This window comes from Stenella coeruleoalba (assembly GCF_951394435.1).
Source record: "Stenella coeruleoalba genome assembly, chromosome: 1".
Lineage (NCBI taxonomy): Eukaryota > Metazoa > Chordata > Mammalia > Artiodactyla > Delphinidae > Stenella > Stenella coeruleoalba.
In genome coordinates this window covers 52,051,308-52,069,227 of record NC_137169.1, presented here as the reverse complement: position 1 = coordinate 52,069,227, position 17,920 = coordinate 52,051,308, and the positions used below count along the sequence as shown (strand labels likewise).

At 38.7% G+C, this 17,920-nt stretch overlaps 1 protein-coding gene across 7 annotated transcripts in view; it reads right to left on the bottom strand.

Moving 5' to 3' along the window:
* The window catches only part of NFIA (nuclear factor I A), a gene marked incomplete at its 3' end in the record, with an annotated part of 398,017 nt that overhangs the window by 80,952 nt on the left and 299,145 nt on the right, over nt 1-17,920 (bottom strand). For all 7 annotated transcript variants that reach the window (XM_079919085.1, XM_079919086.1, XM_079919088.1 and 4 more), the window contains one exon: nt 5,390-5,518. In XM_079919085.1, the coding sequence (XP_079775211.1) occupies nt 5,390-5,518 (129 nt within the window). The remainder of the gene's footprint in view (nt 1-5,389; nt 5,519-17,920) is intronic.

The window sequence follows — 17,920 nt, the reverse complement described above, 5'->3', positions numbered from 1 at the left end:
TTTCTCCCAGCGGTAGAGAAAAAGGTAGAAACTGCTGATATGGTGAAAAAGGCACAGCACTGGAGACTGGATTTCTAGTCTTAGCTCTGGCCAGCTCAGATTTCACATTTCTATGAGTAATGGGAACTATGTTGCTGACTGCTAGCCAGCATATTTCTCCCCTATTTACCTACTTCTAAAGCCCCAATTTTATACAGAGCAGCAATATGCTCAGCTATAAGACCTAGATTTTCCAGCCTCCCTTGCAGCTAGAGGAGATTGTGTGGCATAGCTCTGATCATGCTGTGTAACATTCTATAAAAGGTGGCAGAATGAGCTGGCGGGCACTTTTTGCCCTTGTCGGTTCCCTTCTTTCTGCTTGGAAGGCAGATGCATGGAAAGAGGGTAGTGGCCATGCTGTGACCATGAGGTCACAGCATGAGGATGAAAACGACCCATTAAAGCATGGGTAAAAGAAGAAATCTCAGTCCTTGATGGTGCTTTGGTGACACCATGACAGTCCTGAATCATGTATTTGTTTCTATATGAGAAAACTACAACCTGCTTAGTCCGACTTTCAGTTACTTACAGCCAAACACATTCTTAGTGGATACAGGGAAAGGATTAAACCAGAAGATTCTCAGAGCACTATTCTGAAATTCTATGGCTCTAGATGAAGCTCAATCAGTGCTTATTTGCGATTACTCTCAACTTCTGCCTCACAACGTGTATAGTGCAGGCCCCTCCCTGCTTCTCAATCCCGAAAGCACAGAGTTGCCTTACCTAGTGCTGAGCATTTAAATTAAGTATCATTCATTATCTTGTTTTTGAAAATAGCAGACTTTAGGCAGAAACATACGTTTCAAGAAGACAAACTTTCAAGAAGTTCGAAAATATCTCTGATGAGTACTCCAAATAATTATCAAAAAGAGTTAGGCTCTTTTAAATCATCAGGCAAACCTACAACTCTTAAAAAGGCAAAAGGAAGAAAAAGGATTTTTTTCTCCATTATCATGAATAAGATAAATTTTCATGATTAAATACTTTATTATGGTTGAAATTTTAAGTACTGGTAAAAGAAAGTCTCTGAAAGCCCAATCGCTCAGCTTGAAGTACACAGTAATTGTAATAATGTATAACAAAATACAAATGCCCTTACTGAAACTTAATCTCTTCCCCACTCCCTAGGACACTGCATAATTTTTAACCCCTTCACCTAATTTTAACTACATAGGTGGCAAAGTATTACCCCCATGATACAGATGGCCAAACTGAGGCCACAAGGTTAAATGATTTATCAAAGCCATAAAGAAAGCTAATATCAGAGAAGGGATTCATTTTAAGAAACCACATGTCTCTACCTTCACGAGGTAAATAGGAAAGTGATTGGAATAGCATAAACTAAGAAAAAACATAGCCTTTAATAGCAAAGCCTTACTTCATAATCTTGCAAAAGCTTTCTTTGGATGAAAGGCCATCGTTCTTCCTCATCTTTAACATTCCTCATAAAGAAGTACTATATAAACTATTATCCTTTGTCACCCTTTGTTCTTCTGAAGCAATGACAATCTGTCAGTGTCAGGGAGGGGATGAATGTCTCTTGTGTACCTTTATGTGCAACTTGAGTACTTTTTATTCACTCAAGCAATATTTGAGCATATTTGAGCATTGTGTATGAGACACAATGAAGATACCCAAAAGCACACATTAGAGATCCTTCCTCTCAGAGGTTTTGCTCTAGAGGAGGGACAAGACATGTACATTAACTAACAAAGCAAGACCATGTCGGTGGAGGGAATGTGCAGGTGTGAAAGTCTCCCGGAGTCTGTGGAGTGTGAGATGATGGTGGCCTGGGTGGAGCTGAGCAGGTTTCGGGTAGAAGGTGGTACCCAAGCTGGTCTTAGGTTGGGCAATATGTGGACAGGCAAAGGCAGGAGGACAGCCTGAGATTTTCAAACCCTGGATGAAAACGGGTGATTTAATTGTTTGTATGACCTGAGTACATACTCTACTTCCAGGCACTGTGCTATGGACTGCAAGTACATGATTTCCTCTACTCCTTAGATAATACAATTCTCTTGAGGTTGAGATTAGGATCTTCAATTTATAGATGAGGAGCCCATGGCTCCAAGAAGGAAAGCTATGTGCTAGGTTCTCACAGTTGGTGAAAGTGGTAGAGACAGGATTCAAATACCAGTCCATTCGACCCCCGAAGTTTTGCACTTACCCACTCCCTTCCAGGCTCTATTTTTCTGCCTCAGCTTTACAATCATCAAAGAGAGGTTTCCTTTTTAAAAGGTGGCCACCGAATTTCCAAACATAGATAATTTTTGCAGTGAAAAATGGGGTCATTGTTTTTTCAGGGAGGAGACCTTGCTTTTCTGTAACTCTGTTAAAATATCACCCTTGGCCTGGGCACTGAGGTACGTTACAAAGCTACTGCTTACTAACTGGTGTTTGTCTCATCAAGGTAGTCCCCTGAGAAATTTTAAGGAAGGCAGCAGAAGCCTTGCAACCTAGGTGCTATCCAGAGGTGACTATACCATGTAATTCTGAACAAGAGTGCAGTAAACAGCCTCCCCAGTGCCCCAGGATCCTGATAAAGGACACACCTTTCTCTTCTTCCTTCTGAAGTTGGATCATCTGTCAGGATTTTCTAATGATTTATCATTTCAGACTGTGGTAACTCCTTATAATAAAAAGAACATGTGCAATTGAATTCTCCTTTATGTCCAATGTCTCATTTATTCCACACTGGCTCCCTCGGTCAGACTCTCCTCCTTTAAATCCGGCCTCATCTTCCTAAAATATCAACTCTTACTCCCAGATGTGATGTCATTCCAAGCATTAGCTTTCCAACTAGTTCAGAGAAGAATAACTGGGATGATGATACCTGTAGCAAGTATGTCTTAAATAATAAGCACCTGAATACCAACCTTTAAAAAGGTCTTAGCCCAAGAGTGTCGCATGTTAGTCTATCTCAATTCTGTGATGATGACCACAAAGAGGCTGCTGAAGTATTTCATCTCAACTACCCCACTTCCCTTCACCAGACCACTAAGTGGGGCAGGATGCAATAAGAATGGGTACCTGAGTAGATTTCCCAGAAAGGAGAACTGAGGATGCTGGGAACCATCTTGAATTCTGGTGAAAAAAAAAGAATCTTTGGAATTCCATAATTCTTAAATTGAGCATCTTTCTCTTTTCCACATAAACAATTTCATGAGTATGAATAGATCAAAACTCACTGTCCTGTAGGCTAAGACGGTCCCCTCTGGTCCAACCCAGTGTGGGTCATTTTAGCAAATGTGATTGTTTAGCATGAAGAAAGCACCCAATCATGGCACCCACAGTAACTGCTAGAATCATTTCAGTAATTTCTAGAACTATGGTCTTACGGCAAGACACACAGAGGGCATTCAGTATTTATTGAATAAATGATAACATATGCACATTGCTTTGTGCTCCTTAAAGCGTCTCTACAAATATTGTTTTATTGTAGTTTCTGTATAAGCATATGAGGTTGGGAGAAAACATTCATTCAGCAGTAGTATTGTTCCCATTTTATCGATGAGGATATTAAAAAATTCAGAAGGTAAGTGGAAAGGGAAAGAGGCAGCTTAACCAACTAACCTGAGTGCTGACATTGCTGCTTCCCAATTCTTATCGCTCTGCTGTGCCCATGAGTCTTTTCTTTGTTTGGAATGCCCTCCATTCATGTAAGCAACTTTTAAGATTTGACTTCAATGTTATGTACACTTTGAAGTCTCTTTATTTGACATAAAGTGATAAGTAACAGTGCATTCCACATCATCTTCTAAATGCTTATTTTCCTGCACTAGATGATATGCTCTATGAGGACAGAAACCACTGATTTCCCAGTGTCTGTATAGTGACAGGTACTCATTAAATCCTTGTTTAATGGATGAAGGAACCTCCATAGTTCCCTCCTCTGAGGCCCTACAGAACTGTCTGCTTTTCACATTAATTTACCATTTAGAATGTTAACCTGACCATAATAAAGATGAGAAACGCCACATGCCTTATCTCCCTGAGACCAAAAATCTTCTGACTAAAAGGGCTTTGTATTTCTTACTTCGCACCACATTTCAATGCTTAAGGAATGTTGACAACGAGGAAAATATCCTACTGGCCCATTTAAAGAGACTCATTCTGGGACCACATAATCCCATTCAGATGCAAGGTTTTCAAGTTAGGAAAAAATACATATTTAGCTTCTCTGATTGTACCACACACACTCTCACACACAAGTGAAATAATTAGGGATCTTGAGAAAGTTCCGTCAATGATCACAAGATGTTCAAAGATGGGGCAAGTGAGCAACCATAATTGTGGAGAGAGAAACTGCTTCACACAATAGTCAGAATACTTATTTTCTTCAGTCTGATTTCTGCACGTGTGCATTGGCCAGCCCTCTCAGCTGCCATATTTCCCTGAGATGCACACAGAGTATTCATAAAGGGATTCAGATTTGTGGCACTCACATTGAGATTAATGCAAGAAACATCAGTTTCCCCAGGCGTATGTCAAAGTAGACAAGAGACCATAACTTTCTAGGATGTTTTATGATACCAGCTGGTAGATCACAAACCTACCTAAACGAAAATCCGATGGGAGAAAGCAAACGTGGTTACAATTATTCGTACTCCTACTGTGGGAGTTTCATAAACAAACTAATAAATATTTTCATCTTGCAATAAGATCAAGTTAAGTGATTTGCTGACATTCTCTTGAGGTTTAAAGCTTGTCTTTAATGTGAAATACAAATCATATTTCTTGTGGACACATTTTAATAATAAACTTAAAAGCACATGAGACAAAAATAATGAAAACATTGCAATGAAAACCAGACAAACTATCTACCACTTCAAAAGGAGGGAATGAAGATGGCTCGTCAACACAGTGATTGCAGACAACCTCAATGCAAAATGCCACATATTGAAATCAGGTTTCAAGGAAAGGGAATCAGCAGGGGTGAGAGAATGAAAATAAGCTATTGCTTGAAAAGAGGTAATTGACTACACAAAAATAAACTACCTAACACACGCACACAAATACACACACATTCACGTGCATGTGATCCCCTCGTACAATTTGTAGGACAGGTTTGATTTTACTTTAATTCAAATTACCTCCCACCTCTTTTCAACATCCCACCAGCAAAGAAACAGGTAAGGATCAGGGTTTGATGCCAAACCTCTTGGGTCCCTACAATTCCAAAGCAGCCCCCGAGGATAAGAAATTGGAACACTTGCTGCCTTTAGGACCACTCTGGGGGAGCCTTCATTGTCTCTCATTTTGCTACTCTGGTCTCATGTCTCTCATTTTGCTACTCTGGTCCCAAGGTCATGATCTAAGCACAATCAAGGGTGCCTGTGGAGCAGCTCACCTCTGGGTCCTGTAATGACAGGTCGGTGATGCTGTGTGAATGCCGTTCCCAGGGAGGAGGTCTGCGAAGGGGAGGGGCTGCTGAAACCAGACTTCTCCGACTTCTTCAGTGTGGTTGGAGATGGCATTCCTGGCAGGAAGGATGGAGTGACAAGCACACTTAAATCACGGAACAACAGTTTATGCAACCTAAAAGATCAAACTTAAAAGAATTTAAAAAAGAAATCTACCTGTAAAGGGAAAATTTGTTTTGAATTGGTTTGAACTTGTCATAGGAACAAACAGGTGACAGAACGGTCCCCTGATATCAGCATAGAGCTGATTTCAACTTACTCTCCTAAATCACAGTCCATTTGGGGGTTACTGATCTTCTCTAATTATGGAGCACCACTTCCCCAGTGCTTCCTGAAGTTGTTGTCCGAGCCAGTGGCCTTTCGGACCCTTTGTAAAGAAGGTTATAGAAGCATATGAGGACCTCATATGCAGTCATCTTATCTTGCCAGTTACTTTACTTCAGTGTCAAGGCACTCTCTCCACATTTTATACAATTTAGCTATTTTAACACTTAAAAAACCCTCATCAATGGTAACTCAGTTGCTCATCCAATGAATAATTTATAATAGAAAAAAAAGAAAAGGTAAAAGTTAAAAAAGAAAAGTTAAATGGTTAACTAAGGTATAACCAATGCAAATAACACTGTAAAAGAATAATGACAAGGGAAAGATATTTAATGACATGAAATAAAGACATGGAAAGCGATTACAAAATAGGATATTATACAATGATGCCATTTTAAAATGTATTTCTATGTACAGAGAAAGAACTGGAAAAAATATGCATAAACTATAACAATAGTTCTCTCTGCATGTTGGATTTCAGTGATTTTCACTGCTTCTTTTTGCTTACTTGTTTTTTCTATGATGAATATATTTTAAGAAAATAAAAGCTTGTTTTTTAAAAAATAGTATTTTTACTATAGTCTAAACTTTTCATAGCATTTCCAGCATAGGAAATGCTTTGGGAAGAAAATAATGGGAAAATGGTCCCTTGTAATTACTGCATCTGTAATGTTCTCGGCAACTACGCTGACACACACAACTAGAGGCATCTATCAGTTTGGTAGGGTGCCAGTTAAAACAATGAAAACTTGGATATAAAAATAAAGGAAATGACTCCTAGTCTCCACATCACAGGAAAGATTTGGGCTCTTTTAAATTTGCAGCACAAAATTGGTCTGATTTCATGTTAAAAGAACCAAATCTCATTTTACTTATACATATCTACATGTATTATGTTCTGCCTATGACCAGAGAATTATTTGGGTGAACTGGAAAAATAAGTAATAAAAATAATAATGATATTAGCATGTAAATGTTACCGAGTACTTGCTAAATTCCATGTACTATTCTAAGCACTTTATAGGTATAGATCTGTTTAGAAATTTAGTTAGTCTAAACATGTCCTTGTTATTTCTAATCACAGATTTCCTTAATGAAATTCTACAAGACAACCTTCAAGTGTGACCACAGATTCTATAAGGAGAGAGACCAGGTCTGCTTTGCCTGCCTCTATTTTCAGGCTATCTAACAAAGAGTCTAGAACATATCAAGTGGCCTGAAAAGATATGTAAACTACCTGTACAGTTCTCGGCTTTATCTGTGGCTTTACTAAGAGATGCCTGGACAGAGCAAAACTTGGGGTATTGACACCTAAGAAAGAAACAAATTGCAAATCGGCAAGCACATTTGCATAGTCAGACATAAGGACAACATGAAGTGGCGTGTGATTTCACACGAGCTAGACAAATCCAGATCAGATCCGTTCTACAGATCAATATGTGTGTGATTTGAATTAGAAGCAAGTCACTAAGTGATTTAGCTATATTTATTTGCTCGCTGAATCAGTAACCAAAGTCAAGGCATGCCAATGTCCTAACATCCCTAGGACGAATTGAGATTTTGGATCAACGTTCATTACAAGTAACCTAACCTAAGGTATCATCATGTAATTCCATCACAGGAGAGATTTCAAATTAAAAAGTGAAAGGAAAGAAATAAAAAGCTCCCAAATGTAAAGAAATCTCCCAATTCATTCAAAACTCTTCTGTGCAAGGCAATTTTTAGGCTTCCAACCAGTCCACTGATTTAAACTCAGTCAAATGCCTGAATTATGTGTCATGGAACAGAAATAGAATAGAAAATGAAAATGTCAAAACTTTTGAGATGGCAGAATTTTTTTCAGATGATGGAATTGATGATGAAATGCAGTATCTGAACTAATCTTATTAAAGAAAGCAAATGGCTGGACTCAAGGAAAAGTCATTTCTTTGAAATGTTCATGTTTTCCAACCCATGCAATTCTAAATACGTCAGAAATGTTGACATGATTTAAACCCACCACTTAACGCTTTTAAAAGGGGAAGTGGAAGTCAAATATAGACAATTAGCATCAAAATGCTTATCAGGTTAGTAAATGGATTCAAAATGATCAAAATTTAAATCCTCTTTGAAAGGGTTAAAGAGAGAAGAAATACTTTCCACATACAAGAAGAACAAACCAAACTCTGTATAATCTTCTAAATTTATCACGGTCAAGTAATATGAACCCCAAGGCTGTCATGAATCTCAAAATTACTTTGTGTTTTCAATTTTTAAAGACTCATATTGAGCATGTTTCCTTATTATTTACTTATATTTTCTCCATATGCATAATGTATGTTTTGGTTAATTTGCTTTGTATACTTAATTGACCAAATGACGTTTTAAAATGCTAGTCAACTGCTTTATGTTTAAAGCTAGACAACATTAATCCTGCCTTTTATTTTTGAAATCAAATTTGGTTTCTGTACGTTACTTTAAAAAGAAACTCTTTGTTAAAATTTCTTTTACCAAATAGCTATGCAGAACTGTTACACAATTACTGCACAGATTGACTGATTGGCTTTCTCTTAATGAGTCAAAATTTTGATTTAGAACTATTTTTTAGAAGTATCAGATTTTTAAAAAAAGATTATAAAGTAATGCTACACGTTTTTCTGGAACAAAGTATTACTTCAAAGTTCCTTTCAATATGTAAAAATAAAGAATTATATAGAATTGGAAGCAGAAATTTACCATAATGTTTATTTTCAATGGGACATTCCTGGAGACCTTCAAGATGGAGGAAGAGTAAGACACGGAGATCACCTTCCTTCCCACAAATACATCAGAAATACATCTACACGTGGAACAACTCGTACAGAACACCTACTGAACACTGGCAGAAGACCTCAGACTTCCCAAAAGGCAAGAAACTCCCCCACATACCTGGGTAGGGCAAAAGAAAAAACAGAGACAAAAGAATAGGGACGGGACCTGCACCAGTGGGAGGGCTGTGAAGGACGAAAAGGTTCCACACATTAGGAAGCCCCTTTACTGGCGGAGATGGGGGGTGGCGGACGGGGGAGCTTCCGAACCACGGAGGAGAGCGCAGCAACAGGGTTGCGGAGTGCAAAGCGGAGAGATTCCCGCACAGAGGATCAGTGCCGACCAGCACTCACCAGCCCGAGAGTCTTGTCTGCTCACTGGCTGGGACGGGTTGGGGCTGGGAGATGAGGCTCCGGCTTCTTCAGAGGTCAGATCCCAGGGAGAGGACTGGGGTTGGCTGCGTGAACACAGCCTGAAGGGGGCTAGTGCGCCACAGCTAGCCGGGAGGGTGTCCAGGAAAAAGTCTGGACCCGCCTAAGAGGCAAGAGACCATTTTTTCGGGGTACGCAAGGAGAGGGGATTCAGAGTACCACCTAAACGAGATCCAGAAACGGGTGTGAGCCACGGCTATCAGCGCGGACCCCAGAGACGGGCATGGGACGCTAAGGCTGCTGCTGCAGCCACCAAGAAGCCTCTGTGCAAGCACAGGTCACTATCCACACCTTCCCTCCAGGAGCCTGTGCAGCCCGCCACTGCCAGGGTCCCATGATCCAGGCACAACTTCCCCGGCAGAACACACAGTGCGCCTCAGGCTGGTGCAACGTCACGCTGGCCTCTGCCGCCGCAGGCTCACCCCGCATCCATACCCCTCCCTCCCCCCCGGCCTGAGTGAGCCAGAGCCCCCAAATCAGCTGTTCCTTTAACCCCGTCCTTTCTGGGCGAAGAACAGACGCCCTCAGGCGACCTACATGCAGAGGCGAGTCCAAATCCGAAGCTGAACCCTAGGAGCTGTGCAAAAAAGAAGAGAAAGGGAATCTCTCCCAGCAGCCTCAGGAGCAGCAGATTAAAGCTCCTCAATCAACCTGATGTACCCTGCATCTGTGGAATACCTGAAGAGACAACGAATCATCCCAAAATTGAGGCAATGGACTTTGGGAGCAACTGTAGACTTGGGGTCTGCTTTCTGAATCTAATTTGTTTCTGGTTTTACGTTCACCTTTGTTTAGTATTTAGAGTTTATTATCATTGGCAGATTTATTGATTTGGTTGCTCTCTTCCTTTTTTTTAATATATAGATATATATATATTTTTTCCTTTTTCTCTTTTTGCAAGCATGTATGTATATACTTATTTGTGTGATTTTGTCTGGATAGCTTTGCTTTTACCATTTGCCCTATGGTTCAAAGTCTGTCAGGATTTTGTTGTTGTTGTTGTTTTTTAGTATAGTTTTTAGTGCTTGTTATCATCTGCTTGTTATCTGGTTTGGTTACTCTCTTCTTTCTTCCTTTTTTCTTATTACTTTAAAATTTTTAATAATCATTTTTTATTTTAATAACTATTTTATTTTATTTATTTCTTTTTTCTCCCTTTTCTTCTGAGCCATGTGGCTGACAGGGTCTTGGTGCTCTGGCCAGATGTCAGGCCTCTGCCTCTGAGGTGGGAGAGCCGAGTTTAGGACACTGATCTACCAAAGACCTCCCGGCTCCATGTAATATCAAATGGTGAAAGCTCTCCCAGAGGTCTCGATCTCAACGCTAAGATCCAGCTCCACTCAATGAGCAGCAAGCTACAGTGCTGGACATCCTATGCCAAACAACTAGGAAGACAGGAACAAAACCCACCCATTAGCAGAGAGGCTGCCTAAAATCATAATGAGGTCGGAGACACCCCAAAGCACACCACCAGACATGGTCCTTCCCACAAGAAAGACAAGATCCAGCCACATCCACCAGAACCAGTCCCCTCCACCAGGAAGCCTACACAACCCACTGAACCAATCTTAGCCACTGGGGGCAGACACTAAAAACAACGGGAACTATGAACCTGCAGTCTGTGAAAAGGAGACCCCAAACACAGTAAGTTAAGAAAAATGAGAAGACAGAGAAACACACAGCAGATGAAGAAGCAACGTAAAAACCCGTCAGACCAAACAAATAAAGAGGAAATAGACAGTCTACCTGAAAAAGAATTCAGAGCAATGATAGTAAAGATGATCCAAAATCTTGGAAATAGAATGGAGAAAATACAAGAAATGTTTAACAAGGACCTAGAAGTACTAAAAAGGAAAGAAAAAAAATGATGAACAACACAGTAAATGAAATTAAAAATTCTCTGGAAGGAATCAATAGCAGAATAACTGAGGCAGAAGAAGAGATAAGTGACCTGGAAGATAAAATACTGGAAATAACTACTGCAGAGCAGAATAAAGAAAAAAGAATGAAAAGAATTGAGGACAGTCTCAGAGACCTCTGGGATAACATTAAATGCACCAACATTCGAATTATAGGGGTCCCAGAAGAAGAAGAGAAAAAGAAAGGGACTGAGAAAATATTTGAAGAGATTATAGTTGAAAACATCCCTAATATGGGAAAGGAAATAGTTAATCAAGTCCAGGAAGCACAGAGAGTCCCATACAGGATAAATCCAAGGAGAAACACGCCAAGACACATATTAATCAAACTATCAAAAATAAAACACAAAGAAAAAATATTAAAAGCAGCGAGGGAAAAACAACAAATAACATAAAAGGGAATCCCCATAAGGTTAACAGCTGATCTTTCAGCACAAACTCTGCAAGCCAGAAGGGAGTGGCAGGACATATTTAAAGTCATGAAAGGGAAGAAACTTCAACCAAGATTACTCTACCCAGCAAGGATCTCATTCAGATTCGATGGAGAAATTAAAACCTTTACAGACAAGCAAAAGTTAAGAGAATTCAGCACCACTAAACCAGCTTTACAAAAAATGATAAAGGAACTTCTCTAGGCAGGAAAAACAAGAGAAGGAAAAGACCTACAATAACAAACTCAAAACAATTAAGAAAATGGGAATAGGAACATACATATCAATAATTACCTTAAACGTGAATGGATTAAATGCTCCCACCAAAAGACACCGATTGGCTGAATGGATACAAAAACAGACCCATATATATGCTGCCTACAAGAAAACCACTTCAGACCTAGGGACACATAAAGACTGAAAGTGAGGGGATGGAAAAAGATATTCTATGCAAACGGAAATCAAAAGAAAGCTGGAGGGCTTCCCTGGTGGCGCAGTGGTTGAGAGTCCGCCTGACAATGCAGGGGACATAGGTTTGTGCCCCGGTCCGGGAAGATCCCTCATGCCACAGAGCGGCTAGGCCCGTGAGCCATGGCCGCTGGGCCTGCGTGTCCAGAGCCTATGCTCCGCAACGGGAGAGTCCACGACAGTGAGTGGCCCGCGTACCACAAAAAAAAAAAAAAAAAAAAGAGCTGGAGTAACAATTCGCATATCAGGCAACACAGACGTTAAAATAAAGACTATTATAAGAGACAAAGAAGGACACTACATAATGATCAAGGGATCAATACAAGAAGAAGATATAACAATTATAAATATTTATGCACCCAACATAGGAGCACCTCAATACATAAGGCAAATGCTAACAGCCATAAAAAGAAAATCAACAGTAACACAATCATAGTAGGGGACTTTTAACACCCCACTTTCACCAAAGGACAGATCATCCAAAATGAAAATAAATAAGGGAACACAAGCTTTAAATGATACATTAAACAAGATGGACTTATTTGATATTTATAGGACATTCCACCCCAAAACTACAGAATACACTTTCTTCTCAAGTGCTCTTGGAACATTCTCCAGGATAGACCATACCTTGGGTCACAAATCAAGCCTTGGTAAATTTAAGAAAATTGATATCGTATCAGGTAGCTTTTCTGACCACAACACTATCAGACTAGATATCAATTACAGGAAAAAATCTGTAAAGAATACAAACACATGGAGGCTAAACAATACACTACTTAATAACTAAGAGATCATTGAATAAATCAAAGAGGAAATCAAAAAATACATAGAAACAAATGACAATGAAAACACGACGACCCAAAACCTATGGGATGGAGCAAAAGCAGTTCTAAGAGGGAAGTTTATAGCAATACAATCCTACCTGAAGAAACAAGAAACATCTCAAATAAACAACCTAACCTTACATCTAAAGCAAGTTGAGAAAGAAGAACAAAAAATTCCAATGTTAGCACAAGAAATCATAAAGATCAGATCAGAAATAAATGAAAAAGAAATGAAGGAAACGATAGCAAAGATCAATACAACTAAAAGGTGGTTCTTTGAGAAGATAAACAAAATTGATAAACCATTAGCCAGACTCATCAAGAAAAAAAGGGAGAAGACTCAAATCAATAGAATTAGAAATGAAAAAGGAGAAGAAACAACTGACACTGCAGAAATACAAAAGGTCATGAGGGATTACTACAAGCAACTCTATGCCAATAAAATGGACAATCTGGAAGAAATGGACAAATTCTTAGAAATGCACAACCTGCCAAGACTGAATCAGGAAGAAGTAGAAAATATGAACAGACCAATCACAAATACTGAAATTGAAACTGTGATTAAAAATCTTCCAACAAACAAAAGCCCAGGACCAGATGGCTTCACAGGCACATTCTATCAAACATTTAAAGAGCTAACACCTATCCTTCTCAAACTCTTCCAAAATATAGCAGAGGAAAGAACACTCTCAAACTCATTCTACAAGGCCACCATCACCCTGATACCAAAACCAGACAAGGATGTCACAAAGAAAGAAAACTACAGGCCAATATCACTGATGAACATAGATGCAAAAATCCTCAACAAAATACTAGCAAACAGAATCCAACAGCACATTAAAAGGATCATACACCATGATCAAGTGGGGTTTATTCCAGGAATGCAAGGATTCTTCAATATATGCAAATCTATCAACGTGATACACCATATTAACAAATTGAAGGAGAAAAACCATATGATCTTCTCAATAGATGCAGAGAAAACTTTTGACAAAATTCAACACCCATTTATGATAAAAACTTTCCAGAAAGTAGGCATAGAGGGAATTTCCCTCAACATAATAAAGGCCATATATGACAAACCCACAGGCAACATTGTCCTCAATGGTGAAAAACTGAAAGCATTTCCACTAAGATCAGGAACAAGACAAGGTTGCCCACTCTCACCACTCTTATTCAACATAGTTTTGGAAGTTTTAGCCACAGCAATCAGAGAAGAAAAGGAAATAAAAGGAATCCAAATCGGAAAAGAAGTAAAGCTGACACTGTTTGCAGATGACATGATCCTATACATAGAGAATCCTAAAGATGCTACCAGAAAACTACCAGAGCTAATCAATGAATTTGGTAAAGTGGCAGGATACAAAATTAATGCAAAGAAATCTCTGGCATTCCTATATACTAATGATAAAAAATCTGAAAGTGAAATCAAGAAAACACTCCCATTTACCATTGCAACAAAAAGAATAAAATATCTAGGAATAAACCTACCTAAGGAGACAAAAGACCTGTATGCAGAAAATTATAAGACACTGATGAAAGAAATTAAAGATGATACAAATAGATGGAGAGATATACCATGTTCTTGGATTGGAAGAATCAACATTGTGAAAATGACTCTACTACCCAAAGCAATCTACACATTCAATGCAATCGCTATCAAACTACTACTGGCATTTTTCACAGAACTAGAACAAAAAATTTCACAATTTGTATGGAAACACAAAAGACCCTGAATAGCCAAAGCAATCTTGAGAATGAAAAACGGAGCTGGAGGAATCAGGCTCCCTAACTTCAGACTATACTACAAAGCTACAGTAATCAAGACAGTATGGTACTGTCACAAAAACAGAAAGATAGATCAATGGAACAGAATAGAAAGCCCAGATATAAACCCACACACATATGGTCACCTTATCTTTGATAAAGGAGGCAGGAATGTACAGTGGAGAAAGGACAGCCTCTTCAAAAAGTGGTGCTGGGAAAACTGGACGGGTACATGTAAAACTATGAGATTAGATCACTCCCTAACACCATACACAAAAATAAGCTCAAAATGGATTAAAGACCTAAATGTAAGGTCAGAAACTATCAAACTCTTAGAGGAAAACATAGGCATAACACTCTATGACATAAATCACAGCAAGATCCTTTTTGACCCACCTCCTAGAGAAATGGAAATAAAAACAAAAATAAACAAATGGGACCTAATGAAACTTCAAAGCTTTTGCACAGCAAAGGAAACCATAAACAAGATCAAAAGACAACCCTCAGAATGGGAGAAAATATTTGCAAATGAAGCAACTGACAAAGGATTAATCTCCCAAATTTATAAGCAGCTCATACAGCTCAATAGCAAAAAAACAAAAAACCCAATCCAAAAATTGTCAGAAGACCTAAATAGACATTTCTCCAAAGAAGATATACAGAATGCCAACAAACACATGAAAGAATGCTCAACATCATTAATCATTAGAGAAATGCAAATGAAAACTACAATGAGATATCATCACAAACCAGTCAGAATGGCCATCATCAAAAAATCTAGAAACAATAAATGCTGGAGAGGCTGTGGAGAAAACGGAACACTCTTGCACTGCTGGTGGGAATATGAATTGGTACAGCCACTATGGAGAACAGTATGGAGGTTCCATAAAAAACTACAAATAGAATTACCATATGACCCAGCAATCCCACTACTGGGCATATACCCTGAGAAAACCATAATTCAAAAAGAGTCATGTACCAAAATGTTCATTGCACCTCTATTTACAATACCCCGGAGATGGAAACAACCTAAGTGTCCATCATCGGATGAATGGATAAAGAAGATGTGGCACATATATACAATGGAATATTACTCAGCCATAGAAAGAAACTAAATGGAGCTGTTTGTAATGAGGTGGATAGACCTAGAATCTGTCATACAGATTGAAGTAAGTCAGAAAGAGAAAGACAAATACCATATGCTAACACATATATATGGAATTTAAGAAAAAAAATATATCATGAAGAACCTAGGGGTAACACAGGAATAAAGACACAGACCTACTGGAGAATGGACTTGAGGATATGGGAGGGGGAAGAGTCAGCCATGACAAAGAGAGAGAGAGGCATGGACATATATACACTACCAAACGTAATGTAGATAGCTAGTGGGAAGCAGCCGCATAGCACAGGGAGATCAGCTCGGTGCTTTGTGACTGCCTGGAGGGGTGGCATAGGGAGGGTGGGAGGGAGGGAGACGCAAAAGGGAAGAGATATGGGAACATATGTATAGGTATAACTGATTCACTTTGTTATAAAGCAGAAACCAATACCCCATTGTAAAGCAATTATACTCCAATAAGGATGTAAAAAGAAAACCAAAAAACAAAAAAAGAACCTAACCTTACACCTAAAGCAATTTGAGAAAGAAGAACAAAATATCCCAAAGTTAGAAGAAGAAATCGTAAAGGTCAGATCAGAAATAAATGAAAAAGAAATGAAGGAAACGATAGCAAAGATCCATAAACTAAAAGCTGGTTCTTTGAGAAGATAAACAAAATTGATAAACCATTAGCCAGACTCATCAAGAAAAAAAGGGAGAAGACTCAAATCAATAGAATTAGAACTGAAAGAGCAGAAGTAACAAGTGATACTGCAGAAATACAAAGGATCGTGAGCAATTACTACAAGCAACTATAGACTTATTGGACATCCAGGGAGAAATGGACAAATTCGTAGAAATGCACAACCTTCTGAGACTGAACCAGGAAGAAATAGAAAATATAAACAGACCAATCACAAGCACTGAAATTGAGACTGTGATTAAAAATATTCCAACAAACAAAAGCCCATGACCAGCGGGCTTCACAGGCAAATTCTATCAAACATTAGAAAAGAGCTAACAACTCTCCTTCTCAAACTCTTCCAAAATATAGCAGAGGGAGGAACACTCCCAAACTCATTCTACAAGACCGCCATCACCCTGATACCAAAACCAGACCAGGATGTCACAAAGAAAGGAAACTACAGGCCAATATCACTGATGAACATAGATGCAAAAATCCTCAACAAAATACTAGCAAACAGAATCCTACAGCACATTAAAAGAATCATACACCATGATCAAGTGGGGTTTATCCCAGGAATGCAAGGATTCTTCAATATATGCAAATCAATCAATGTGATACACCATATTAACAAATTGAAGGATAAAAACCATATGATCATCTCAATAGATGCAGAAAAAGCTTTTGACAAACTTTAACACCCATTTATGTTAAAAAGCCTCCAAAAAGTAGCCATAGAGGGAACTTACCTCAACATAATAAAGGCCATATATGACAAATCCACAGCCAACATCATTCTCAATGGTGAAAAACTGAAACCATTTCCAGTAACGTCAGGAACAAGACAAGGTTGCCCTCTCTCATCACTATTATTCAACATAATTTTGGAAGTTTTCGCCACAGCAATCAGAGAAGAAAAAGAAATAAAAGGAATCCAAATTGGAAAAGAAGAAGTAAAGCTGTCACTGTCTGCAGATGACATGATACTATATATAGAGAATCCTAAAGACTCTATCAGAAAACTACTCGAGTTAATCAATGAATTTGGTAAAGTAGCAGGATAGAAAATTAATGCATAGAAATCTCTTGCATTCCTATACACTTAATGATGAAAAATGTGAAAGAGAAATTAAGGAAACACTCCCATTTACCACTGCAACAAAAAGAATAAAATTCCTAGGAATAAACCTACCTAACGAGACAAAAGACCTGTATGCAGAAAACTATAAGACACTGATGAAAGAAATTAAAGATGATACAAACAGACGGAGAGATATACTGTGTTCTTGGATTGGAAGAACCAACATGTGATAATGACTCTACTACCCAAAGCAATCTACACATTCAATGCAATCGCTATCAAACTACCACTGGCATTTTTCACAGAACTAGAACAAAACATTTCATAATTTTTATGGAAACACAAAAGACCCCGAATAGCCAAAGCAATCTTGGGAAAGAAAAACAGAGCTGGTGGAAGCAGGCTCCCTGAATTCAGACTATACTACAAAGCTACAGGAATCAAGACAGTATGGTACTGGCACAAAAACAGAAATATAGATCAGTGGAACAAGATAGAAAGCCCAGAGGTAAACCAACAGACCTAGGGTCACTTTATTTTTGATAAAGGAGGCAAGCATATACAATGGAGAAAAGACAGCCTCTTCAATAAGTGGTGCTGGGAAAACTGGACAGCTACATGTAAAAGAATGAAATT